Below are 24,775 nucleotides of genomic sequence, written 5' to 3'. Positions count from 1 at the left end.
ACATTCGCTCGGAAACAATTCTCTTTGGAAACAACAAATTCATTCCCCTTTCGTGAATCAATAATTTCCCTTAGAAACAACAAATTAATTCCCTTTTCGTGTCAAATCAATCAATCATGACATTAGCTGTTACGTGTGATCTAAACTTTGCCCTGGAAACAATTCTGGTCGAACTCCAAAGACATTAATAAACTTGACGTCACCTGTCAGACATTATTAAACTTTGCCCGGAAACAATTTTATCAATGACTGACAGCACAGGTGTTAGGTCATTGACCCCATTAACCACGTGTTCTAAATCAATAATTCCCCGAGCGATTATGTAAATCACCCCTCATGTCATTACACGTGGTCAAACAACAACAGATCGATTGACCTTGACCTCATTAAACTATGTAAAAAAGTTGTAGGTGGCAGCACATGTGTTCTCGTAGGAGTAGCACCTCCCTCTCTACTGGCATGTTGACCAATAATTCAAAATTGACATAGGATCTCTAGATTGCCTGGAATGAGAGGCAAACAAGGCACGCCCGCCTACGGTCTTAAGTTAAATCAACCAGACCTTACCTTAGATCGGCCTGTGCCTCCAGAGGCAACCAAAGCTTTAAAAAAAAAGCTATAGAGAATTTCGATAAAGAAGTTGACGGATATTTTTATTACATTGTTCATATTACCTGACGACAAAAAAAAGTGTCTTTGAATTTGTTTTCACAAATTTTTGTGGAATTTCAAAACTCAAAATCTTTGAATTTGTTTTCACGACAATTATTAAACGTTAGTTGTCGGAAGCCGATGAATTTGTTTTCACCCGCGTAGACACTAGGACGCACTCCATGGCGTCATTGGTAGGAAGCAAGGGCCCCTCTCTAGATTTTGAAAAATCATTTTTTTAGTGTTTTCATTCATTAATACTCCTTGGTATTATCATTGCAAAACTATAAAAATAAAATCGTCCTTTCTAGATTAAAAAAAAATATTATTTCCCCTCTCCTGATTTTCTTGAATTGGCATTTGTAAAATTCTGACTGTACCATTGAACCCCTCCTCATGCGAGATTAGGGATGGTCCCCCCTTAACTCAAAATTTGTGTAGATAGTAGATTTTGGCAGATAACATCCGAAACTTGTCCTTGGGTCAGTGGGACTTTCCAATGAAGATTATGAGGAATGGACTCCCCCTGACTAACATCATCTCTGACGTCTTTTTTATGATAGGATGTATCATGGCACTCACTTATGTCTTAAGTTACACCACACCGCCTATTTCTATCACGCATAAGATTCTTCTCATTAGAAAACAATTTTGTATGATCGTTTTTGATCCGACGAAATATCTTCGACCCCCCCCCCCCCCAGCGTAGTCTCAAGTAGTGTGATTTACTTAATTAACTCAAGTTTGCGTTAATTAAACTTTCTCCTAACGCAAGTTTATTCGATCAACCTATTTTACCCCCCCCCCCCAATTTTGTTTTACCGGATCAACCTATTTTGTCCCCCCCCTAAAAAACATTAACTATTATCAGTATTTTTAGAGCTATTTAACTAGACTAAACCCTTAAGAAATGGTTTTTTTTTTTTCTAGTGAGCCAGAAGCCAAGAAAGATAGTCATATTGTGATATAAGTGCCAGAGTAAAAGGGAACAGTCAAAGTGCCACAGGGATAAATGCCACAAAACAGGTGATGAAGTCTTAACCAACAATGGATGCAGGCGAACAAAAAAGTTAACAAGATTGACTGCAGCAAAGACTGCGATAAAGAAAGACATTGAACTAATTGGCAATGCTGTTGCTCCTATGGCGCCTGGAGGCTTGCCATAAAAGATTCTTAACTTGTATATTGCATTTTAAGCTATGTACTGTTTAATTGGCTGTTTAAAGATGATCCAGCGTTGAAGTAGAAAAACTTCATAACGTTGAATATCTGCATTTATAAGGGGATTCCGGTAGTTTTTGATTTCCCTTGAATATATATGATTTGTTTCTAGTGATTTTTCGGTAGATCTATGTTTTGGTGGCTTCAATTTCCCCTAAAAATAGGGGGATGGAAAAAATGCTTTTTAACATATAGGGAGAGGGAATTAATCGTTTATTTTTAATTTTTCAGTGAAAAAAAAAACAAAAAAAGATATTTTTCAATGCAAATACCCCCCCCCCTCCCAAAAAAAAAATGACGCCACTACTTTCTTTTATTTAGTAGTTTATTTTTGGCGTTAACTTGAAATTATTTTCCTTTTGATCGATCTTTCAAGATTATTAATTCAAGAAAAAACTTATTTTATAAGAGAATAGTTTTCAATCAGCGAAATTAAAACCCAAAAAGAACAGAAATTATTATGAATGATTGGATTTTTTATAACCCTGTTTTTAATTTTTATGACAGGATGGATTTATTGACTTTTGGCTGAGGTTCAGGCCCCAAAAGTGAAACCTTGAACGAAAATCAATAAATATGGATAAATAATAACATAAATTTAAAATAAAGAGTTAAGACAAATAATAACAAGCAGCTTAAAAATGACAAACTGCCATTAGTGAAACTTGCCGCAGTTATTTTCAAGGCCACACTGCCTTTCCATGACGTATAAATAACAGTTCAATAGGCAAAATCCCCTTTTTTGACAGTGAAACACAAAAAGATTTCTGGATATTTCGGTCACATACACATAGCCTTTTTCAGCTGATAAACTCTGGAATTATACCAAAAATATTTTCATTAAAATTTTATTTAAAAAAAAAATTGATTACTATATTTTGTTGTAAACCCTTACCAAAAGTGGTAAGATCAATAGTGAACATGCAAAAATGACTGATTTGGATTTTTTTCTTTTTTTGAGCACTGAGGACGGCTTGTCGGAGGTCCTTGCAAAATATCTGCTTTGTATTTTCGCTTTTATTTTTTCGAAGTGGCTGAAAATGGCCATTGTTTCTTGGTTTCTCAATTTATAATTTATAACGTCTATATTTAGTTATAACGTCATGTACAAGTGTAGTCATAGAACACATTTATGGCTCTTCCCAGGCGGCATCTGTACTATCTTTATACGTACATTAGACGGAAGCTATCATTAGAAAAGGGTGAAGAGCCTTCGCATTCTGTGATTTAGTTTAAAAAACTCAAAATCGTACAGTTAAAAATTGACTTACCCATGGTAACCAAATAACATCCAATCAGCGCTTCCATAACATCAGCTATTCTCTTATTGGCTGTTTCTATCTCATAAGTTTTTTGCAAAGACTCATCTACAGTGGCCTTACTATTAATAGCAAACGAAGGAGGAATCCAACTTTTCTTTGGCTGAAAATCTTCATTAATTATCAAAGACGGTATGCCCATTTCCTTGCCAATCTGGTAAAGAAAATTATTTGACATTCTGACCGAGCGACACTGGGTTAGTCTCCCTTCGTCCATGTCTGGATACGATTCCCCATAAATTCAAACCGCTCTAAGCTAAAAGCTGTTTTTACTTTGAGACTAGTTGTGGCACATAACATAGATGTTATACACATAACATAACATAAAGGTTTTGGATCTGGTTGATCCAAAACCAGAACCCTTTTCTTTCAGGACCATAATTGCCTGTCAGACAGATGGCTGAATATCTCAACTGTTGAAATCAAGTTTTAGAAGAAGTTCCCCCGTAGCACTTTTATCAGTTTTGCTGACTTTTGAACGAGTTTTTGTCACCATCTCTTCTTTCCCAGTTTTTGGGACAGTTAATTCAAGCCAAGCTTCCACTGTAAAATATTTGATTGAAGTTCATAACAAAAAAATCTAAAATTTGGATAAATTTATAAAAATAATGAACCAATAAAGATGTATATTTTCAACCAAAACACCAAAAAAGAACAATGGGGATACATATTTTTGCTGAATTTTTAATGTTTTCAGTATCCTGTGTTTTACTGCTTTTTTATGTATTGCTTAATAGCTTTACAATACAATGTTATTATTGGCATACACGCTTTTCCTATATTTTGGTTATTAACATTTAATTGTTTAAAATTTTCAGGTTCGTATCAACAGATTCGTATGTGAGTATTTTGTGTCTTCATACAAATATAGCTAAGAACTGCAGAAAAGTAATGTGCACCCTAGCCCGGGGGGGGGGGGCTAGTTCCTCACCCCTCCTATATTTCTCAAAATATATTTCGGAATATTTTTATTGAACATCCCCTTGTTGTATTTTCCTTGAAAAATTGAAAAAAATAGTAAATTTACCCTCCCCCTCCCCCCTTCTAGATACTGAAACGGCAATTTACTCCGCTCTCATCACTAGATGTTGTTAATTGAAACCACTAGAATAGCCTAAGATTATCCTAGCCACTAGACCTAACCTAGTTATGTTAATCTAGTTATAGCTAAGAACTGCAGAAAAGTAATGTGCACCCTAGCCAAAGGGGGGGGGGGGCTACTTCTCCCTCCCCCCTACTAAATTTCTAAAAATATATTTCGGACATTTTTATTGAACATCCCCTTGTTGTATTTTTCTTGAAAAAATAACAAATTTACCCCCCCCCCCCCCCTTCTAGATATTGAAACGACAATTTACTCCGCTCCCACCACTAATTTTTTTAAAATTCAAACCACTAGAATAGCCTAGGATTACCCTACCCACTATAACTAGACTAGTTATGTTAATCAGTGGACGATTTAAAAAGAATACTTAGGGGCTGGGAGGGAGACATAAAAGCGGGGATTGTAAATCTCAGGTTTAGGGCTTTCCATTGTGGAGATTATACTGGTACTCCTTTCATTCTTCCCAATTTTTCCGCTCTAGACATCCATCCAATATGCAATTTTCGGGTGCCACATGACACTTAGTGTTTGGGTTATCAGATTGAATTTATAAAAAGTGAATAGATATGAAAACTAGCTTTCAAATAAAACCTTAAAAAACATGGTGTTCCAGTGCCCCACTAGCGGCAAAGAAAAAAAGCAGAAGAACAAAAGAGACATCAGTTTACCCCTTTTTGTTATTACCCATTTTGACAAAGATTGGCCTATAACACCCTTGTAATCCAACTGTCCGTTATAGTCACCGAATTCCACTTGGGTCCTCGGTTCACAGACCATAACCTTAGAAAAGACACTTTTACTTAATATTTCGCATTTTCGCGAGTTTGCGGTGGTAGTATTTTCGGTACTTTCCCATTATGTGGGCCTTTCTAAAAATTCAAGTTTGGTTAATGCTAATGAAATAAAATACGATGAATATATAATAGTTTAGAAACAAATTTGGCTATATATTTGCACATTAGAGGGGGGGGGGGTATAGCATAGCATATATTAAATACGTGACCTACCCTAGGTACCGCCCCCCCCCCCCTAAACCCCCAAAATCAACAATTTAAATATAGTTCCCAGAGTCAGAAACCTCTGAATACTTGTTTATACAACATCAGATAGCGTCAAATCTTTGCTTTTGTCGAGGATGCCTCGGGTTTTTCGTGACTGGTTTCCTTGTAGAGGCTCACATAATGGGAAAGTACCATATTTTCTTGTACAGGGTTTTTGGAGATGGAGATTCTAATTAATTAATTTTGCTTTGGATTCGGCACCATTTTCAAGGGGTTTAATGCTCTTTTTTGAATTTCTTATAAATTTGTATTCACTATAACATTTTAGCGAATGGCATATTTTTTCACAAGAGTGCTGTTTTTCATTTGCATTTTTAAACCTGTGGTTGATGTGAGCTATTGTTTGCTCTTTACTAGGTTGCAGCTATCGCTACAGCAATGAAAGGCTGCTGATGTTTGTAGCTGAAAAAAGTCACCAAGAATAATTTTATATCTTAAAAATTCACAAGCAGTCATATTTTACAGGCGTTAAATTGAGATTTTAGCTGTGACAACTTTTTAATTTCTGTTAGACACGGAGTTATACATGGAACTTCTTAGGATGCATTTCCACAGATGCTTGTCAGTCATACATTTTAACATCAGAAGATGTTGTTGAGGAGGGTAAAATTTTAAAAGTAATCAGCTTTGTGTTCTGGGAATCACCCAATGTATGATTAGAGAAGATACCAAAGAGTAAAGGTAACTTATAAGAATGGAAACTCGTGCTTGTGTCAGCGAAAAAACGTCAACGCCATCTAGCATTTGGCGACATTTTTTTCACGCTTCGTAACTGTTTTTCTGTCAGGAACTGAGAGAACACACTAATTTTTACAACGACACAAATTTAATTAATTATTTTATTATAAGATTGAAAAATGCCAAATATCGCCAAAATACTAGATGGCGTTGACAGTTTTTTGTATCGACACTGGCGCTAGTTCCCATTCTTATGTTGCCCACTCTTTGGAAGAGACTGCAAGAATCTGCCACACAAATTTTGTTCGAGCACGATTTATTATTCTCAACAACCATCCACGTATTGCTTGCACCAAATTATTTATATATAAGATTATTTAAACAAAAAACAGAAAGGTAAGCTTTGTAAAAATATTCGTTGACGATACAGGCGTTTCTACATTATCTTACCTTGTCTGACTTTGAATATCTTTTAGGGATTAGTCCACGTCAAGTTTAACAGTTCTCTAATAGCTTGAAATAATTTTAAAATTTTATTTACACAATTATTTATAAATTTTATTTACACAATTAGTATATTGTAACACATATTAATGACTTTTATTACAATAGCTATTCTTCGATCGAACGCGTTATATTGTTCTTCAGTTGCAGTTGGTTGGATAGAATCACGTGAGCTAATTTCCATTAAAAGCTGCGAAAATTGATTACGCTGGAACATCTGAATCTGCTGTTTAGTAGATTTTCGCACACTGTAAAAAAAAAAAAAAAATGCCAGCTTTACACTTTATACTACGAATTTAAACTACAAAACGTCAATTTTATTTCATAATTCATAAAAACAACAAGTCTTTTCAACTGAAAGTAAGGATTTAACTCTCAAAACGAACAGAAATTACTCCGTATACGAGGAGGACTGCCCTTTCTTCAACCCACTGCTCTTTAACCCAGTTTTATTGTGCTTTTAAAATACTACTCATTCTAGTTCAATGGTTCTTGTGCTTGAGCGTGCTTAAGGGGTTGGGACAAAAAGTTAAACTTTAGCGTAAGGAACATTGGCATTATAAGTGTGACTAATGGCAAAACAACTAATTCCTACCTTGATTAAAAAAAAAATCCTACGCAAAGTGTTAATCAGTCATTAAGGGATGGAGAAACAAGAAAGCACGATTCTTTCGTCATTACCTTGAAGATAATGGGACTTACGATTACAAACTTTGGTAATCCTAGGCTATTCCAGTGGCCATTAACATCCAGTGGCCATAACTAGGCTATTAACAAATATTTAGTGGTGGGAGAGGAGCAAATTGTTTTTTCAATATCTAGAGGGAGGTAAATTTGTTAGGTCTTTTTAAATTTGCAAGGAAAATATAAAAAGGGGCGATATTCAATAAAAATATTCCGAATATGTATTTTGAAAAATCTAGGGGGGTGGCAAAACTAGCCCCCCCCCCCCTCTTTGGCTGAGATTTTTATTTGGCTACTAATGGTGATTATTCAATGATGTCTTCAGTGTGTGATATTACATCAAACAAGCAAATTTAAACGCATGAATGGTAAGTCTCATTGACTATACAAAAAGAAATAACAAGAATGAAGTGTGAACATGGGTTCACACTTGGAAGAAGTGTGAACTCGACTTTTCGCTGCAAGAAAAACATGATATGAATCTAGATACTCTACCAACTCTAATTCCGTGGCGCTTTGCAAAAAGGGCCGAAGTCAACTTTTCCTAATTTTTTAAGGTGAGAAAATGAAAAGGCATAATAAAAAAAAATCCTTCTCACAGATCAGAATTTAAGAAACTCGAAACTTTAAAGACTGATTCCTAGTTAACTTTTCGATCAGAATTCACTGGAAATGTCCAAACTGCTGAATTGTTCGTTGGTTAGAAGATAAGGGACTTGCGCTCTTTTCTACGTTCTTTTAGAACAATTTATAACTCCGTAAGAATTAAACATATACCAGTTTTGAATCGACCAATCGAAGATATCTTCGAGCTATTTCGAACCATATATTTCACTTATTTTTGGAAAAAAGTGGACTTAGACCCTTTTTGCAAAACTCCATGGAATTGTTTACGATGAATAAATCGATGTGGAATAAGAAGACAAGTGAAGAAAAATAAGCTAAAAAATTCAGTTTTGTGTAGACAATATTCTATTATTATCTTTAATAGATTTTATCATTTAAAGATAATAGCTAATCTGTTATATTTCAGATAGGAAAAATAGTGCAAATTCTCGCAAGTAAATAATGTAAGCTTAAAAGACAAGCATAGAAGTCCATTCTATCACGGTAAATGATTGTGAAAGACTAGCTATATTCCAGAAACATGATAAAATGTGACAAAACAAATATATTGTAATATTATAGTACAGTTTTATGTACCTGACTAACTGACCGCATCTTAAACACTAAGCTGTACGAAAAATCTGGTTCAATCCCGCTTTCTAGGGCTATAATGAGAGAAAGATTGAGATGGCTAGGACACGTTCTGCGGATGAAGGATGACGTTTTCAAAACCGTCTAGGGCTAAACGAAAAGCAAGTTGTCCCCAAATGGGGTGGAAGGATGTCACAAGGAAAGATTTAAGGAAAATAGAAACTTCTTGGGAGGTTGTGAATAGGTTGGGGTGGAGGAGGAGAGTACGTAGCTGCGTTGGCTTCAGTTGGCTTGGTACTGTAGCGAGTTGTAAGTAGTTGTATAAAAAAGAACTCCAAAACACTTGGATGATCTAGTTGAAGCATTCATTTTCTGGTTGAACTTAGGGTCTACAGTAAGTCATTTGGGTATTCACGGGCATATTGCTTCATGTATGAATCTTTTATGTCTAGATAAGGTGAAAATTTGAGAAAAAAATTTAGTGCATAATTTTTTTTTCTCCAGTATAAACTCTCATATTTGTGGATAAATTAGAACTTGGAGAGAAAACATTTTACTGCACATTTTGCAATTATGCGTTTTTTTTCGTATGAAATAGTTTATAAAATATTTACAATAATACTAGTAATAGTTATAAATTTATATTATAATATATAAAAATAAATGCTACAATATTTATAGATATTTCAAATTTTAATGTTTATAAAATATAATAATATTTATGAAATAGTTTAGTGCCCATCTTGCATTCACAAGGTTCATTCCTTTTTTACGTCACTAAGGCCTCTTTTCCAAGTTTTTAATTTGATATCATCTGAAATAAAGTCTCTTTGGTCATTTGATATTGTACAATCTTGTTCTTGCATTGGAACCTGATTTTGGGTGAAAACTCCGCTATGGATGAGTTTCTCCTCCCACAATTTGATGAATGGCGCCATCTAGAACACTCCTATCCTGACCTTTGTCAATTTTTATTTTCTCAGGTAGAGGTTCAGCTTCATCGGTCTTTGGTTCTTCTAATTCACTATTATGACCAGCATACATTTATTCTAAATCTATTTGGCTAAACATTTTGTCATCTGGCTCATTTTGGAAGTGAGCAACAAAGGCTTTTTCTTTCTCCATGTTAGTGCCTTTGTTGGACTCACAAGAGAATTTATCCATTTGTAAAAATATACGTGTTGAATGTTCACAGGTAAATTTAAAAATGAATCTGATTTTAGTCTCATCAGAGCTTGTGTTACAGTGGGCTTTGTGCAGTCACGAAATTTAAATGTATTGAGATATTGAGGAATTATACGCTTATTATGGTGGAACATCCGCCTCTGCTAATATTCTTGAGAAACTGAAGTATTATTAACATTAAAAAAAGAGAAATCATAATCTATGATTTAGGAGTGAAAAAACCATATCTGCCTTGGGGGTCTTTGAAAGACTATTTTGAATAGATATCACTATTTTGAAAAATAGATACAAACCAAAAATAAATATCACAATATATTTTTGGTATATCACAATTTATATTTATATAGATATACATATATTGTGATATAAATATCACAATATATTTATATAGAAAAATAGATACAAACCAAAAATATATATATAAGTATATAATATATAAGTATATAATACTAATAATATAATATACATAATGTGTTATAATACTTATATATATTGTATATTGTTATAAGTAAAATGTTAGAGAGAGCCTGTACTGGTGAGTTACGCCTCTTGAGAGCTAGTAATGATTAATTTTTAAAAAGAGGCAAAAGAGAAATAAGATTTTTAGTTGCAGAAATCTGAAATTTTATGTGTCGACTTCATCGCTAAGATGAAAGAATTAAAAAAATTTTAAATTAGTCTTGAAAGATAAAATTTTTTCTTGGATAAAAATCCAAAGGAAAATAAAATATATGGAAAAGTGCATAGCTCTGTTTTCGCCCGTAGCTGAAAAGGGCAATTTTCTAATATTTTGGCTAGGGTGGGGGCAAACAATCATTAATATTTAAAAGATAAAAGGATAAAAAAAAATTCATGTTAGTACGTATAAGAAGTTGGAGTGAGGGGGTTGGTTCTTAATATCAGAAGAAAGTTTTTAAGGTGAAGTATAAGCATTTGCATTCTAAAGGTCCAAAGTAAATTTTTTTACATGATTTGCAATTATGAAAAAAGTTATGAAACCTCCAAATATAAATAACCAAAAAGTTATGAAAGTATTCATAAAATTTTTTTAAGTTTGAGCATAAACGCTGCGTTTTAAAGTTACAAAAAAAAATCAGTAATTCGTTACAAAAATTATTATTTTTATTTTATATTTTTTACAAATATAATTAAAATAATTTTTTTACAAAATTTGGAGTTACAAAAAGAAGAGTCAAATGGTATAGGTTAAAAAGGGTAAAATAGGAGAAGGGTTAAAAGTGTTAAATAGGTTAAAGGGGGATGAAACATCCCCCTAAATACTCATCACTCAAGCTTATATAGTTCTCGAGAGGTCTGGGATTTCAGGCTCCTCCCTACTGAAGCGTGACGCCTTATGAAAACCAACTGACGCCTAAGCCAGAACTTAATAATGATGTCCAATTTACCACAAGAATATCAAGTCAAGGGAAATAAACAGGCACCTTAGATATGGCAGATTTGGAAAAAGTTGTCAAACCACAAGAATATCAAATCGAAGGAAACAGAAAGTTATGAAATAAAGAGACACCTTAGATATGGAAACATATCTTCTTAAGTGGCCATTTAAATGAAAGGCAGTTTCAAAAGAATAATAAAATCGTCGAAACAGACAGCCCCTGCCACTGCAGACAGATCTTTTGGAAACTGAAAAGTGGTCTGATCCCTGGACGATCAGATTTAATACATAAAAAACAAAAGGGTTGATGGTCTACCGATCAAAAGTGACACACATACCTCTTCTGTCACTGCCAGATGTCAGAAAGTGACACAGCTTCATCTTCTTGTACGAAACTATAAAAAGAGTCGACGAACTTTGTCTCCTTGGAATCCACTTCTCCACATATTTCTCTTGGAACTCCCACCTCGACCGGGTAGGAACCTCCGGCGCGAGCAAGCTGGGGATAACCCTTCGCTGCTAAAATCTTCTACCGCTCAGCTCGATCATCCCACTTTACAAGTCTTTCATCAGACCCAGTGCCGAGTTTGGATGCCCGCTGTATGTTGGTGTTTCAAAAACTTTGCTGGCACCACACAAAAAGATTCAAAATATGGCTAATAGGGCAGGTTTAGTCGCTCCCCATGACTCTCTCCAGTCTGTTAGACAGAGGTTCGATGTAGCGTCGATGGCTGTTTTCTACAAGTACTTAAATTAACCTCCTTCTCTAGAACTTTCCCGGAATGTCCACTCAACTGTCCAACCAACAAGACAGACACAGCTCGGTCCAATTATCTTGAGACTGCCAAGCCAAGGACAGAGTACTTGACGAACAGATTCATCCAACGTTGCACTTCGATCTGGAATGATCTTTCTGAGGAAGTTATACCTAAAATTTTCTCTGTAGACTCTTTCAAAAGAAAATTCAATAGTCATCTAAAATCCTCCATAAAAAACTAGCGGCAAATCAGAATTTGATTATAGATATTGGGTGCCCCGAATTAAGGAATAAAAGAAAGATATGCGAAAGAAAAGAAAGAAAGACATCCAAACACTGCAGAAGATATGCGTCGTTCCCCATTTCAATAAATACACCTGGTCTAGGGAATCATTAAGAAAACATGCGAGCAAATGAGAGTGGCTATTACATGGGGAATGTATCAGTATGGCACATTTATCACACCAGTCTCATAAAATACATACCGTGCTAAACAAAATGTTTTGCTAAGGATGGACACAAGTGACTTGAAGCAAAAGATACGTAATACCGTTGCCACCACTGACGAGACTATCCTATGATTAACTAAAAAACAGAGTATTTCTATGAAAGAAAAGAGGGAAGTTGAAACTTAAAACAAACAAAAATTACTGTTTCGCTGTTTATGCAACATATTTTTGAAACAAAACTGGCTCGTGATATTTCTCTATATTTGTAGCATTCCAAAAAAGTAGCGCTTTACTAGAAACACAAAACCGACGCAACAAAACGGAAATATAAACAGGTAAACCTTTTTATGTGGCCTGCAGACTTCCAGGCCTTAAGTGGTTTGCAGAAAACAAAAGAATAATTTATAAAGCTCTCAATATTCTGTTATTGGCCAATAAGTCAATAGCTTATACGACACGATTTTAACTCTCCCAAAACCTCAAGGAAGCTTAGTTTTCAGTAAAGCGCTAATTTTTCAGAATCCTACAAATGTAGGGAAATACCACGATCCAGTGTTGTTCTACCCAAGATACAAAACTTCTGTTGCCAAAGCCACAAGGAAGAACTGTCACCACTAGACACACCATGACAAGACGACACCGGCCTGACGAGACGACAACCGTCACCAAGACGACACCGTCACCACGACAAAACCGTCTTATAAATAAAAGTCGTCTTTATACTATTTGCATTTTCAAATCGCGGGTTTATTACATGCTAGAAAATTAACAAATTGGACCTCAAAATTTTTACCACCCCTCGATGCGGCTTTTCAATTCTCCTTTCCACTGTAAATCAACAAAACCCCCTGAAATAATCAATAGATTTGAATTCAGCCTTTAAACATCTTCCTAAAATGCTTCCTGCGTAATAGCTCTATTGGCGGCACTTGAGGACGGCCAGTCCGTCCTTGTTTTTGCCCCAGCCTATATTTTGAAAAATTCTTTTTTTGGAATCTTTTTATTGGAAAATATCCTTTTTTGGTATTTTCGTAAAAAAAAGCCTCAAGTGCAATTCTTGGCGTCATATGGCACTTTATGATGGCGTTATCAAGTTGACTTAAAAAAAAAAAAAATTAGATATAAAAGTTAGGTAATTATCTAATTAGGTAATCTAATTACCTAATTAGGCCGGTAAACCAGGTAGTACAAGTATATAATCCATTATTTCTAAAGATCTATCGTCACGGATGAGGACTTGGAATGTATTCTTATACAACTTGGTTAATATTATGGAGCTATCCATAATTACTAAGAATCAAAATGTTGTACAATATACATCTACTAATTTTGGAAATACTACGCCATTATTCCATTATACTCTGCAACCGCTGAATAAAATTCTACGTCGCATGGATAAACCATGAAGACGAACTGTCTTGTCTTCGGAAGCATGTCCCTTTCTATCATGGATCAAATAAAAAAACAAGTTTTTTTAACTGAAAGTAAGGAGCAACATTAAAAATTAAAATGAACAGAAATTATTCCGTATATGAAAGGGGCTGTCCCCTCCTCAACGCCTCGCTCTTTACGCTAAATTTTTTTATTGTTTTGAAAAATAGAGTCGTGAGAAAGAGTCAAACTTTAGCGTAAAGAGCGAGGCGTTGAGAAGGGGACAACCCCCTTTCATATACGGAATAATTTCTGTCCGTTTTAACTTTTAATGTTGTTCCTTACTTTCAGTGGAAAAACTTATTTTTTTATTTAATTTCGGAACGTTTTTGAATTAATGCAGGTTTTGATTTTGGCTCACCGTACATGAATAATTAAAACGAAATTTGCATATTAATTTTACCTTTTTTGGGGTAAATGGCTATCTCAAAAGTTCTTTAATTTTATTTGCGAACGTTTTTATTATAATAAATATACGTGAACGAACTTCTATATTCACATTTTTAATACGTATATTAAGGGGTTCGTCCCCTAGTCAATACCTCGCTCTTCACGCTAAAAATTACGCTAAGTCATAAAAATTAGGTTATCTATTATGTTGCTGTAACCTATTATATTGTATCATAGAGGCTCCAGCCGTCTATTATGTTACTGTAGCCTATTATATTGTTGCATGGAGGTTCCAGCCCTCGTCGTCTATAGCGTCTATTAAGTTACTGTAGCAAGTCATTAGAGTATTTATAAATAATATTAAGGTTGGCTGGGAGGGAGGAATATATACGAGGAAGGATTTTTAAGCTTAGAATTAGGTTTTTAACCATGGAGATGTACCCTTGTCTTGGAGATTTACCCTTGTCAAAGGCACCCAACGCTAGCGCTTTTTGGGTGCCTTTTTTTACCACCACTAGAGGCGAAGAAAAATAAAGGCCATATCAGCGCTACCCATGCAAAAAAGGTGATTTTCCTTGTTGTTAATAAATTCCAGCAATTTTTTTTTTCAAGAATATTTTACTATCAAGATTAATCGAAACAATAATTATCACTCCTGAATAAGCTGAAAATGGAAATTTTTTCCCACTGGACAACTTGTTTTTTTTACCCGTTTTTAAACTTTTGGTTACCATGGACCGTGGTTTGCTCTTTACGAGGTTGTATCGAGGATGGCAACCATGATATCGAGAATGGCAAAAGATTGAAAACCGGCATGACGTGCTAAAGTAACGGTGCTCAAATAAAAAATGACATTTAGAAACACTGATTTAATAAAGTAATAAAGCTATAATGCTTCAATCCTCTTTCCCAAATACACTATCAAGTATGTATCTATTCAGACCCATAGAGAAACCGGGGGGGGGGGGTGGATACGCAGAACTGTGCCCACTACCAAAAAATCCCGAATTTTGGTCTTTTACGGTTTTTTTCTTAAATACTTTTGTTGATAATGTTCTCTAATCTATTTAGCATTAATATTCATATTCTCTTCACTTAAGCTTCGTCTTGATTAACATCATTCACCCTGCCAGCAGCAGTTTTTGTAGGACAGCTGAAGCTATGATTTGACAGCCAATATGATTGAACAGCCTTCAAAATTTGGAAGGTTATGACTGGCTGTCCAGTCAAAGCCGACCCTGCTGCTGGCAGGGTGAATGCCAATCAAGACGAAGCTTTATAATATTCTTTGAATAAAAGCAGAAAAAACTTACATGCAACACTGGAATAAAGGTGCCAGGATGTCAAGATGATCTTCTGCGTTTCTTAGACTACAAAAAAAAATGAAGAATGAAGAAAGAAGAAAAGAATGTCAATAAAAAAAAAGAATGAAGAATATTACAACCAAATAACTGATTACATAAGAAATCAAACCAAAAGTATTTACTCTGATATACTCTAGCGTTTGATTATTTTGTCATTCATGTTAGAATAGAAATCAAGATAGGAGACGTATCCAGGATTTTCGTTGCGGGTATTTTTAAGGGGGAGGGGGCAGAAATAACAAATTTAATACATAAAAAAAGATTTTATAGGCATTTTTGTTACGTTTTTACGAATCGGACAAAAATTTCGGGGGGGGGGGGGTCAAACCCCGTACCCACCGGATACGGCCTTCCTTGTAATAGTGAAATCACCTTAGTGCATACAACTGACTGGTTTTCCCTTCCTGCAATAGGTTGCGGAATTCCTTGTTTTTAGTCTAACTGATATTGAAATGAATGTACTTTGCTTTTCTTAAACTAATCACCCGCTTTATTTTGTTCTAACAAAGATAGTTAAAAAGCAGTGTTGCCAAACCGTATAACTTATACAGTTTTACCAGTACATAACAGCGATTCGTAATTGTCACGCGTCATTGAAGTAAAATAGATCACCCTTAGATTTAAGATTAGGGACTCAAGACTGAATTAGAGTTTTCTTATTTTATTTATTCTACATTCCCACGATAACTGATGTTATCGATAACTGAGTGGAGTTTTAGGAAGTGTAGTGGATGTGTCGAACCAATTTTCACTCTTAGATAATAATTGAGAAGTACCCAATTCATCAAATATCTATAATCCTCAGTTTTGACGTTGTATAGATTGGGATGGAGGAGGAGCGTACGTAGCTGTGTCGGCCTCAGGCGGCTTGGTGCTGCGTTGAGTTGTTAGTAGTAGTAGTAATTCCCCGAAGTGAAAAAATATTTGTAACAGCAAATTGCTTTATCTTTTGTTTTAAGCATCGTTGAGCAGAATTTTCTTTCTTAAACTTGTAGGCTACATAGCGTACCGCTCGAAAAAAGGAAAAAAAACAATGCATATGGAGTTTGTGCTACAATTTATTGTCAGTCTATTTTACTAAGCATTTGTTGACAGTATTAGCTTACTTTGACAATTTAAAATCACGCTGGTATTCTGACAAAATAGGTTGTTTTTTTTTCTTCAATTAATGGTTGCGTATTTTAAACTTTGCAATATTAAGTCCTATTAGCCGAAAGGCAGAGGCACTTTGAATGTAAAACGACTAGAGCAAATGACAGCGCAGCAAAAGCAGTATCAGCGTTGCCAACGCGGTACAACCGTACCGTTTTTGGTACATTTTGTTTTTATTTGTTTATTTCTGACTCGGATATCCGTTCGTGTTACAGGTTATAAAACATTTCTTCTTTGTATGGCGAATTTTGAACCTGCTGTTAAGATGGTACAAATAACCTCTTGTAGTACACTTTTAGTCGGAAAACTGGTACTGTCTATTTCAAAGCGTTGGCAATGCTGACCAGCGTACACCATCGTATCCCACATGTCTGTTGATTTTGATTTATAATAGCTGCCCTTATTGGTCTAGTATTACAAATTATTGAATGTTGTGCCAATAACCAACAAGTGCCGAGTATTGACCCAAAAATTAGACAGGGTTGTAATTACGCAACAATTCTGAAATCCCAGGATTGATAGCAATGATGTTACCATCAAACCATCAACCAACCCATTCTTATTACACAAAAACGTCATATCTGACATAATCACACATTTGAGGTAGCTGCCGCAAACTTTTTACTAAGCAGCCTTCAAAAATAGGATCAGCAGAATCATATAGATTGAATGATCAAAGTGTGATTGAATATGCATTGCCCTGCCTACTATCCCTTTGAATACTGTTCATTATTTCAGGCAAATAGCAATTATTTTAAAATGTGAGATACGGCTTCTAAATTTCTAAAGAGCAAAAATCATTCTTTGAACTATTGATTTTAGCCATATCCCTTCCTGATATTGTGCTAGTCCAAAGCAGGGTTGCCAACTTGCACACTTTTTTACGAAATGCACTCTTTTTTACCTCAGAGTGGATGCGGAAGAGTGAAAAGCACTCTTTTTGGGTGTAAGTTTCCATTCGCTTTATACGTCAATAGTACTTGGCAACTTCGTCAGAAGAGGAATTAACCCATAGAAAAGGACTGCCAACTTGCACACTTTCCGTGGAAATTTGGCAATTTTCATCCGAGATTTTTTTACTTGCACTTTTTTGAGGAAAAATCACTCTTTATTGGACTGGATTTGCACTCTTTTCAGAAGTCAAAGTTGGCACCCTGATCCAAAGCTTCACTTATAAACTTAGTGTAAAAAGTGCAACAATATTGCCATTAAGTAGTTTATATCCCTTTGAAAGCAGCTAAGAAAACGGTTATTGGCATTTATTTTAGAAGTTTGAAAATGCTAGATACGACCTCTAAACATAACAGCGACGAATTATCATTTTTAGTATTGTTTAATATATTTTTTGGTGCTTGTATGAAATACCGTCTACCTAATATTCTTCATATATGTTTCTCTGGGGCTCAATCATAATGAAATCTGCCAAAATAAGATTAAAACATACTACTTTATAAACAAATTTGTGCTATATATTTGCACATTAGGCGGTGGGGGGGGGAGGGGTTAAGTATAGCGGGACTGTTTCTCTGACGTTCAATCCTAATGAAATATACAAAAAAGGATGAAAATATAACACTTTATTAACCAAATTGTGGAAACTACGGGGGTACTTTACCCCCACCCCCTCTAATGTGCAAATATGTAGCTCAAATTTGTTTGTAAAAAAAACATCGACAAGAAAAAACCGGTTATACTTAGATGAAGTTAGGTTCTACTTAGATGAAGAATATTAGGTAGGGGGTATTTCTTACAAGTGCCTATTTTTTTTTGTAAATAGTTCATTTGTACTGATATGCTCCTAAAATTGTACTGTCAAAGTTCTGCTAAAATTGCATTGTTCTATTCTGCTAAAATGCAGTACATTTGTACTTCGTAACTGTTAAAAATTCATTGCTGAATAGAATAATTAAGGAAATGACAATTTTAGACCATAGGCCCAAATGAATGGCCGTGTCTGGTATACATTTTAATGTTTTGACGTTTTTAACTTGAATAAATCTAAAATTGTTAAGACTTTAAGAAATAAATATCAGTGTATGTATATTAAACAGACAATACACATTCATTTGCTTTTTTTTCAGCAAAGTGCAGTTTATATTTTGGTCTTGAGAAGGCAGGGGGGCTGTCAGTCCTACTCACGTTTTTTTTCTTGTTTTGAGTTTGACTTTAAAGTTTTTTGTAACCCCCCCCCCCTCCCACGCATCAACAAAAAAAAGCGTAATAAATGAAAGCAGTGTCGAATAACGAACTTCACCATTAGATTCAATAAGAAAATATTCCTTAGAAAATATAATTCAATTTAAGACATTAGATCATTTGTCCTCTATCGACACAAATGGTCGATATCTGGTATATTCTAAAATATTATATTGTTTGAGATCATAATTAAATTGATTTCTTATTATTAACCCGAATTTTAGGCAAAACTATCAAATCGAGCAGTTTGTTTTTATTAGATTCCTTAAATATTTTTTAAAATCAGATATTGCATACTACTACTAATACTGACATGTCCTAGCACCACCAATCCAACTGAGACAGCTGCAGATCTAGAGATCTATCTGAGGCTAAAATTTTGTAAAATGATTTCAAACTATTAAATCTAGTTGAATTATAGAGTTAAATAAGCACGATAGTTATGCAGTTCAGCATTTACTTTTCAAAAAATACCAAGGAGACATTCTTATTGTACATGACGTTGTTTTTTTTTTAAACCCCTTCTGATGTTAATATATATATATATATATATATTTTTTTGGGGGGGGGAGATTTTTTTTACTATCTCCCCTCCATATCATGATGTGGCATTAGGAAGGGGTGTGTTTGTTTATTTTTTTATGTTAATAATTGATATTATGTTCTTTTTAAATAATTTAAGATACAATAAATAAGTTCTCCTTTTCTAAAGAAGCCAGGGTTCTCCAAAATGAAATAAAAACACGTGGAAAAAAAATTCAAACCTATCAAGAAAATTCAGCTTTCAAATCACAGCTGCGAATGCGCGTCCTCCATTCTAATCTGTTAAGAGCTTAACTCTTTATCCCTTCTTATTTGACTCATTTTTAACTGACCACGGACCGTGGACGTTGCCAAGGACGTTGCCAATTTTGGGCAACACATTATTCCTCATCCTTAAAATATGACCTAACCGTCTTACCCTTTCTTTCACTGCAGTCTTAGAAAGTGAAAAAATACCTAAATAAAAAAGCATGTAGTTTTATATATTAATGTGTGTAATCCCCAAAGGCCACAAACAGACCAGATAGGCTAGAACATATGGCCAGATACGAAATAGACCCATCTATATCCAAAAGTGTAATTATACAGTGGCCCGATTTCCTTCACTCGATTGTGGCCCTTATTTTATCCGCAAGTTTAATTAGACTGTGGCCCGATTTCTTTCGCTCGATTGTGGCCCTGATTTTATCCACAAGTGCAACTATAGTTTGGCCTCAGCATTATAATCATTCAATTTCCTTCCCTCGGTTCTACTAAAAAAAAAAAGAGCCGATCAGTTCACCATTGCATTTTTGATTGTTAAAATACGGCCTTTAAATAAGGTCACAAGCTGCAACAATAAAAAAACCTGATAAGAGCTCTCTTTCAGTAACGGATAACACCTTACCTAGATATATATCTGATTACAAACTTACCTAGATATATATATATATCAGGAACTGCATTGTCATCACTTTTACCAAGATGTTCTTTAAGCAAAACAACATACTTTAAAGAACATCTTGGTAAAAGTGATGACAATGCAGTTCCTTCTTCACTAGATTCTTGAAGTACTTTTAGGAACAATTCAGAGACGCTTTTGGACCGCTTGAAGAGTAAAAATCGGGAGAAATTAAAACAAAATCATTGGAAACAACAAATGAGCAAATATAAACTATACATTTATACAGATCCTACTAAAGTCCAAGGACTTCAAAAAGAGTGTTTTGCTCTTTGCTATGTTCCATCTAAGAAAGGACTTCTACATTTTGCCTGTTAATGATTGCATTTATTACACTGATTATGTGGGTTGACAAATTATTTTAAATAATAAAAACAAAATCAGGATCTAAATTATACACGAAAAAAGCGTGTCAAACTGGAATATCCCTATTTTCTCCTTAAAAACAAAATAACAAAATCAGGATCTAAATAATACAAAAAACGTGTTTAATTTAAATTTCTTGAAATTGAAGATTTTAAACTTCAAGGAGAAGGAATTTACCAAATTCTTAAAGCATCTGACTTCTGAAAAAGATTAAAATCAGTTGGAACATTTTTTCTTTCGTTGAACATTTTTTTTTTTCACTTTATTATTTTTAGATTCTTCATTTGCCTCTATACCAAAATATTTTTTTATCTCACATTTTAAAAGAAGGGTTCAAAATGAGTCGCTTTCACCTTCCAGACGTAAGTGGGATAGCAAGTCTTCAAATATTTTATACAAAATAACAAAAATCAGGATCTAAATCACTCAAAAAAGGCATGTTCAAACTGGAATACCCTTTTCCATTATCGAGAAGGAGAATTTTTGCATCTGGATAATCCATGGCAAATTCCATGTCGTGACGATCACCATTTCCAAGGATAAAATCGAAAATTGCCGCGTCTACAATGTCTGGTAACCACTTGGAATATGTTGAATTGAATTTGTAATAATCACAAAAATTTGGATTTGTTTCCCACCTTAGAAAAAAGAAGCAGAAAATTAACATTTAGCGTTGACTATCAAAGCCAAAAAGTATGGGTAACTTACAAGAGTGGAAACTGCCACTAATGCCGGCCAACATAATCAACGCCATCTAGCGTTTGGCGACACTTGGCAGTTTTTTCGAGCTCGGTAATAGTTTTTCTGTCAAGAACCACACTAATTTTACCCACTACACAAACTAAATTAATTATTTTTACTATTGCAATGAAAAAATGACAAGTGTCGCCAAACGGCGAGATGGCGTTGAGGTTTTTAGTCGACACTAGAGCCAGTTTCCACTCTTGCAAGTTACCCGTACTCTTTGATCAGAAGAAAGACAACACTGTTTTACATACTTAATATCAGGAAAGTAGGAAGGAGGGACTATGTAAGGTGAAAGAGGGACTATGATAAGGGACTAAAGTAAGGTGTAAGCCCTATGACGAAATGCAAAGGAAATTGCTTTGGAAATGCAAAGGAAATTTCACACTTATTCACAGGATAGCTATAGCCCTACTAATTTTTTCACTAAAACTTAGGGAAGAAGAAGCTACAACAACTGCAGTATTCGGGCGAACATTGAGTTTGGTATACAACACATAAAGTGGTAGTCGTCAAGACAGAATTTTATTGAAGCTTTGTTGGGGTATTAACGTCTGGTCTCCCCTGTGAAGTCAATATACATTTCAACTATAAACGACATGTACTGTAATAAGTACTTTAAATATCCATGGATTATTGAGAACTTTCAAATTTAGATTTTTTACTTAAGTACCCAGCATCGAGGCCAACCAATACAGTAATTGAGCTTCAAGGGCATGAAAGGTTTTTCTACCTTGACACCATATTGGCCAATTATGTTTTCTTAAGTGAAGTGACACATGCCTGATTGTACTTATTAACACAATTAAGCTACCAAAACAAAATAAAGAAAGGGAACAAGCAAAAAGGATAAAGAAGGCAGAGTGTTTATACAAGTTGATTGTCAGTTTTAGTTCTGGTTTCTGGTGTAAGTTCTGGTGTCAGTCAATGGTTTCTGGCTTTTCGATTGGTAACAATCGTCTATTCGTACCACTGTTATTTCATACTCAAGTAGTGGTTTACTGAAATATAGCAGCCAGAAATTTTTCATGAAACTGATTGATCAAATCAAAGCTTCTCCTAAAGAAGACACACTGAGCTCATACTGAACCTTTACGTAAAATATACAAAGCTACTCATCAAGCTCATTAGCAAAGTTACTGGCGTTTTCTTTCAATAAAGGTAACTAAGAAAATGGACACAGTCTTTTGGAAATTGACAAAACACCTTAACACTATAAAAGGCTTCTACAAAGAGGAATAAAAGTTGGGCAAGCTTACGCTCGAGGGGGACCAACAGCATCGCAGAGGCCTGAAATTATTTTGTGGCCTGAACTTACACTTAGTTTTATGACTCCACCCATAGACTACAGTGAACTTATAAGAGTGGGAACTTACACTAGCGTCGACACTAAAGCCATCTAGCGTTTGGCGACACTTGGCATTTTTCAAGCTTTAAAATAGTTTTTCTGTCAGGAACTGTGATCAAACACTTATAACTACCCTAATTTTACCAATTATACTAATTATTCTCATCTGCACTGAAAAATGCCAAGTGTCACCAAACACTAGATGGTGTTTACAGTTTTTTTTATCGACATTAGCGCCAGTTCCTACTCTCACAAGTTAACCATATTCTGTGGAGTCCATCCATAGTAACAATAGTGCATCTAGCTCTTAAGAGTGGCTAAATGACCTAAATAAGGATGAGGACTAAACTAGCAAGTGACAACCTTCATTGAGCAACTGTTTTGGCCTCATCTGTCTAATCATGGCCTCCTTAACAAGGCATAAACCTATCCCATTGTGACTCTTGGGAAACACCTTAACCCACTAGCAGTTGACGTATATTCCTCACACATACATGTAACCCTTTACTGCCTTTTAGTTTCTAATTAACGTTTTCCTGTAATCATTTCTCGATTGAATTTTTTTTTTTCAATCGCGTTTTGAATGAGCTCAGTAGCTGAGCCCACCGTCGTGGTATTAATGGTTTTTATTTTGTATTAGAGCTGTTATAAACAGCAAAACTCCACCAAACTCCAACCAGCTGTTTCCTTTGGTCTGAATTTTTGTTCAGCCAATTACCAATTCATAATTACCAATTAAAAAAATTAAATACCAATTAATATATTGCACCCTGATTGCTGGATTACAAAAAAAGGATTTGTAAAATCTTTATAGCCAAGGTAAAGAAACAACACACTGGCAAAATAACTGATATTACGATTAAAATTAGGTAATTGAATCAATATATTTATAGAACCTTGGCAATTTCAATTTATCAAAACCATAAATACACACTTCCTTGATGACCTGTGTATGACCTGTGCAGTCGACCCACCTTTAAGTGGCTACCTGGAGAAATTTGGGGAACGTAAACAGGAATGGTGTGCGAAAAAACAGGATGGTTGTAACTAGTTACCTCAACTAATTAGCGGCTCAACTAATTAAATTAATTAAATAATCATCATAACAAAAAAAAATCACATAAAAAAGAAGAGGGGAAAAAAATAACAACTCAACCATGATCTTCATAAGGAAATACCTATTGCCATGAAATTTGAGATATCAATTTTTTTTTTCCGAGTTTTTTATACCTACCCTCCTCTAACTATACATTCGTATTATGGTTTGCCTCCCCATCCTAATATCATAATCATAGGCCTATATATTTTGACTATGGTAGCATTGGAAAATGCCTCCAAGACACCAAATATTGTTGATAGAAGTGCAGAACCAAGCAGAAGATACCTACAATCCCCCACTTGGGCGCAACTCAGCACAGACCTTCTATTCAACTTTCAGGTACCGAAGATTATAAGGATCTTAGTCTATTATAAGGATCTTAGCCTTTTATATTATAGTCTAAGGATCTTAGACTATTCAAGTATTTACGAGAAATTTTAAACAAGTGAAAGACAAATACAGCTAAAAGAGTTCCAAAAACTTACAAAAAATTAATTTTCAGTCAATCTTTTTGGTTGTTGCTTTTAGGAGGTTAGTTGATTTGGTTAGAGAATATTTGTGAGTGAATTTTCTCATAATTTTAGGCTGATCAAAGAGTCTTCCAGGTTTGTTTATTTGTGACTTACAATATCAGAGAATGATCAGCCTGGAAAATATACTGTATAGAGGCCAATGTCCCATATCGAAGTGGAAAAGTCTAGAAAACATATTCCGAGGATGTCAAGGTGTCTTGTGACTGTTTTTACTGTTTGTCATGAATTAAAATAAATGAAAAATACCATTTAGCCTAGGTTCAGGTTCATTTATTTTATAGATACATATATTTATTTCACTTATAGATACATAACATATTGAGTATATCAATATCAGGCAGAGAGACAAGCACATTTTACACAGATAAAACAACTAAAGTAATGAATAACGAAATATATGGATGATCAATCAAAGAAAGAAGAAAGGTAAAAAAAATAATAGACATGATATTAATTACTCAC

The 24,775-nt window shown here is 34.6% G+C and overlaps 1 protein-coding gene and 1 long non-coding RNA gene across 4 annotated transcripts in view; one reads left to right on the top strand and one right to left on the bottom strand.

The window, feature by feature from the left end:
- LOC148942410 (uncharacterized) overlaps positions 1-3,978 on the top strand; it is a 44,470-nt gene extending 40,492 nt beyond the window's left edge. Inside the window, exon 3 of the long non-coding RNA XR_016143131.1 lies at positions 1,582-3,978. This is a non-coding gene — a long non-coding RNA (uncharacterized LOC148942410). The remainder of the gene's footprint in view (positions 1-1,581) is intronic.
- Positions 3,979-6,561: 2,583 nt separating this feature from the next.
- LOC148942409 (glycosaminoglycan xylosylkinase) overlaps positions 6,562-24,775 on the bottom strand; it is a 66,981-nt gene continuing 48,767 nt past the window's right edge. For all 3 annotated transcript variants that reach the window (XM_089102957.1, XM_089102958.1, XM_089102959.1), the window contains exons 6-8: positions 21,045-21,227; positions 15,342-15,398; positions 6,562-6,787 (exon numbers count right to left, since the gene is read on the bottom strand). In XM_089102957.1, the coding sequence (XP_088959083.1) occupies positions 6,598-6,787; positions 15,342-15,398; positions 21,045-21,227 (430 nt within the window). In that variant the 3' untranslated portion in view covers positions 6,562-6,597. The remainder of the gene's footprint in view (positions 6,788-15,341; positions 15,399-21,044; positions 21,228-24,775) is intronic.

Source organism: Artemia sp. Qi Xiang Cuo, chromosome 17, assembly GCF_049724085.1.
Source record: "Artemia sp. Qi Xiang Cuo chromosome 17, ASM4972408v1, whole genome shotgun sequence".
NCBI lineage: Eukaryota > Metazoa > Arthropoda > Branchiopoda > Anostraca > Artemiidae > Artemia > Artemia sp. Qi Xiang Cuo.
Note: the sequence above shows the minus strand (reverse complement) of the source record. Positions and strands in the feature narration are given on the sequence as shown.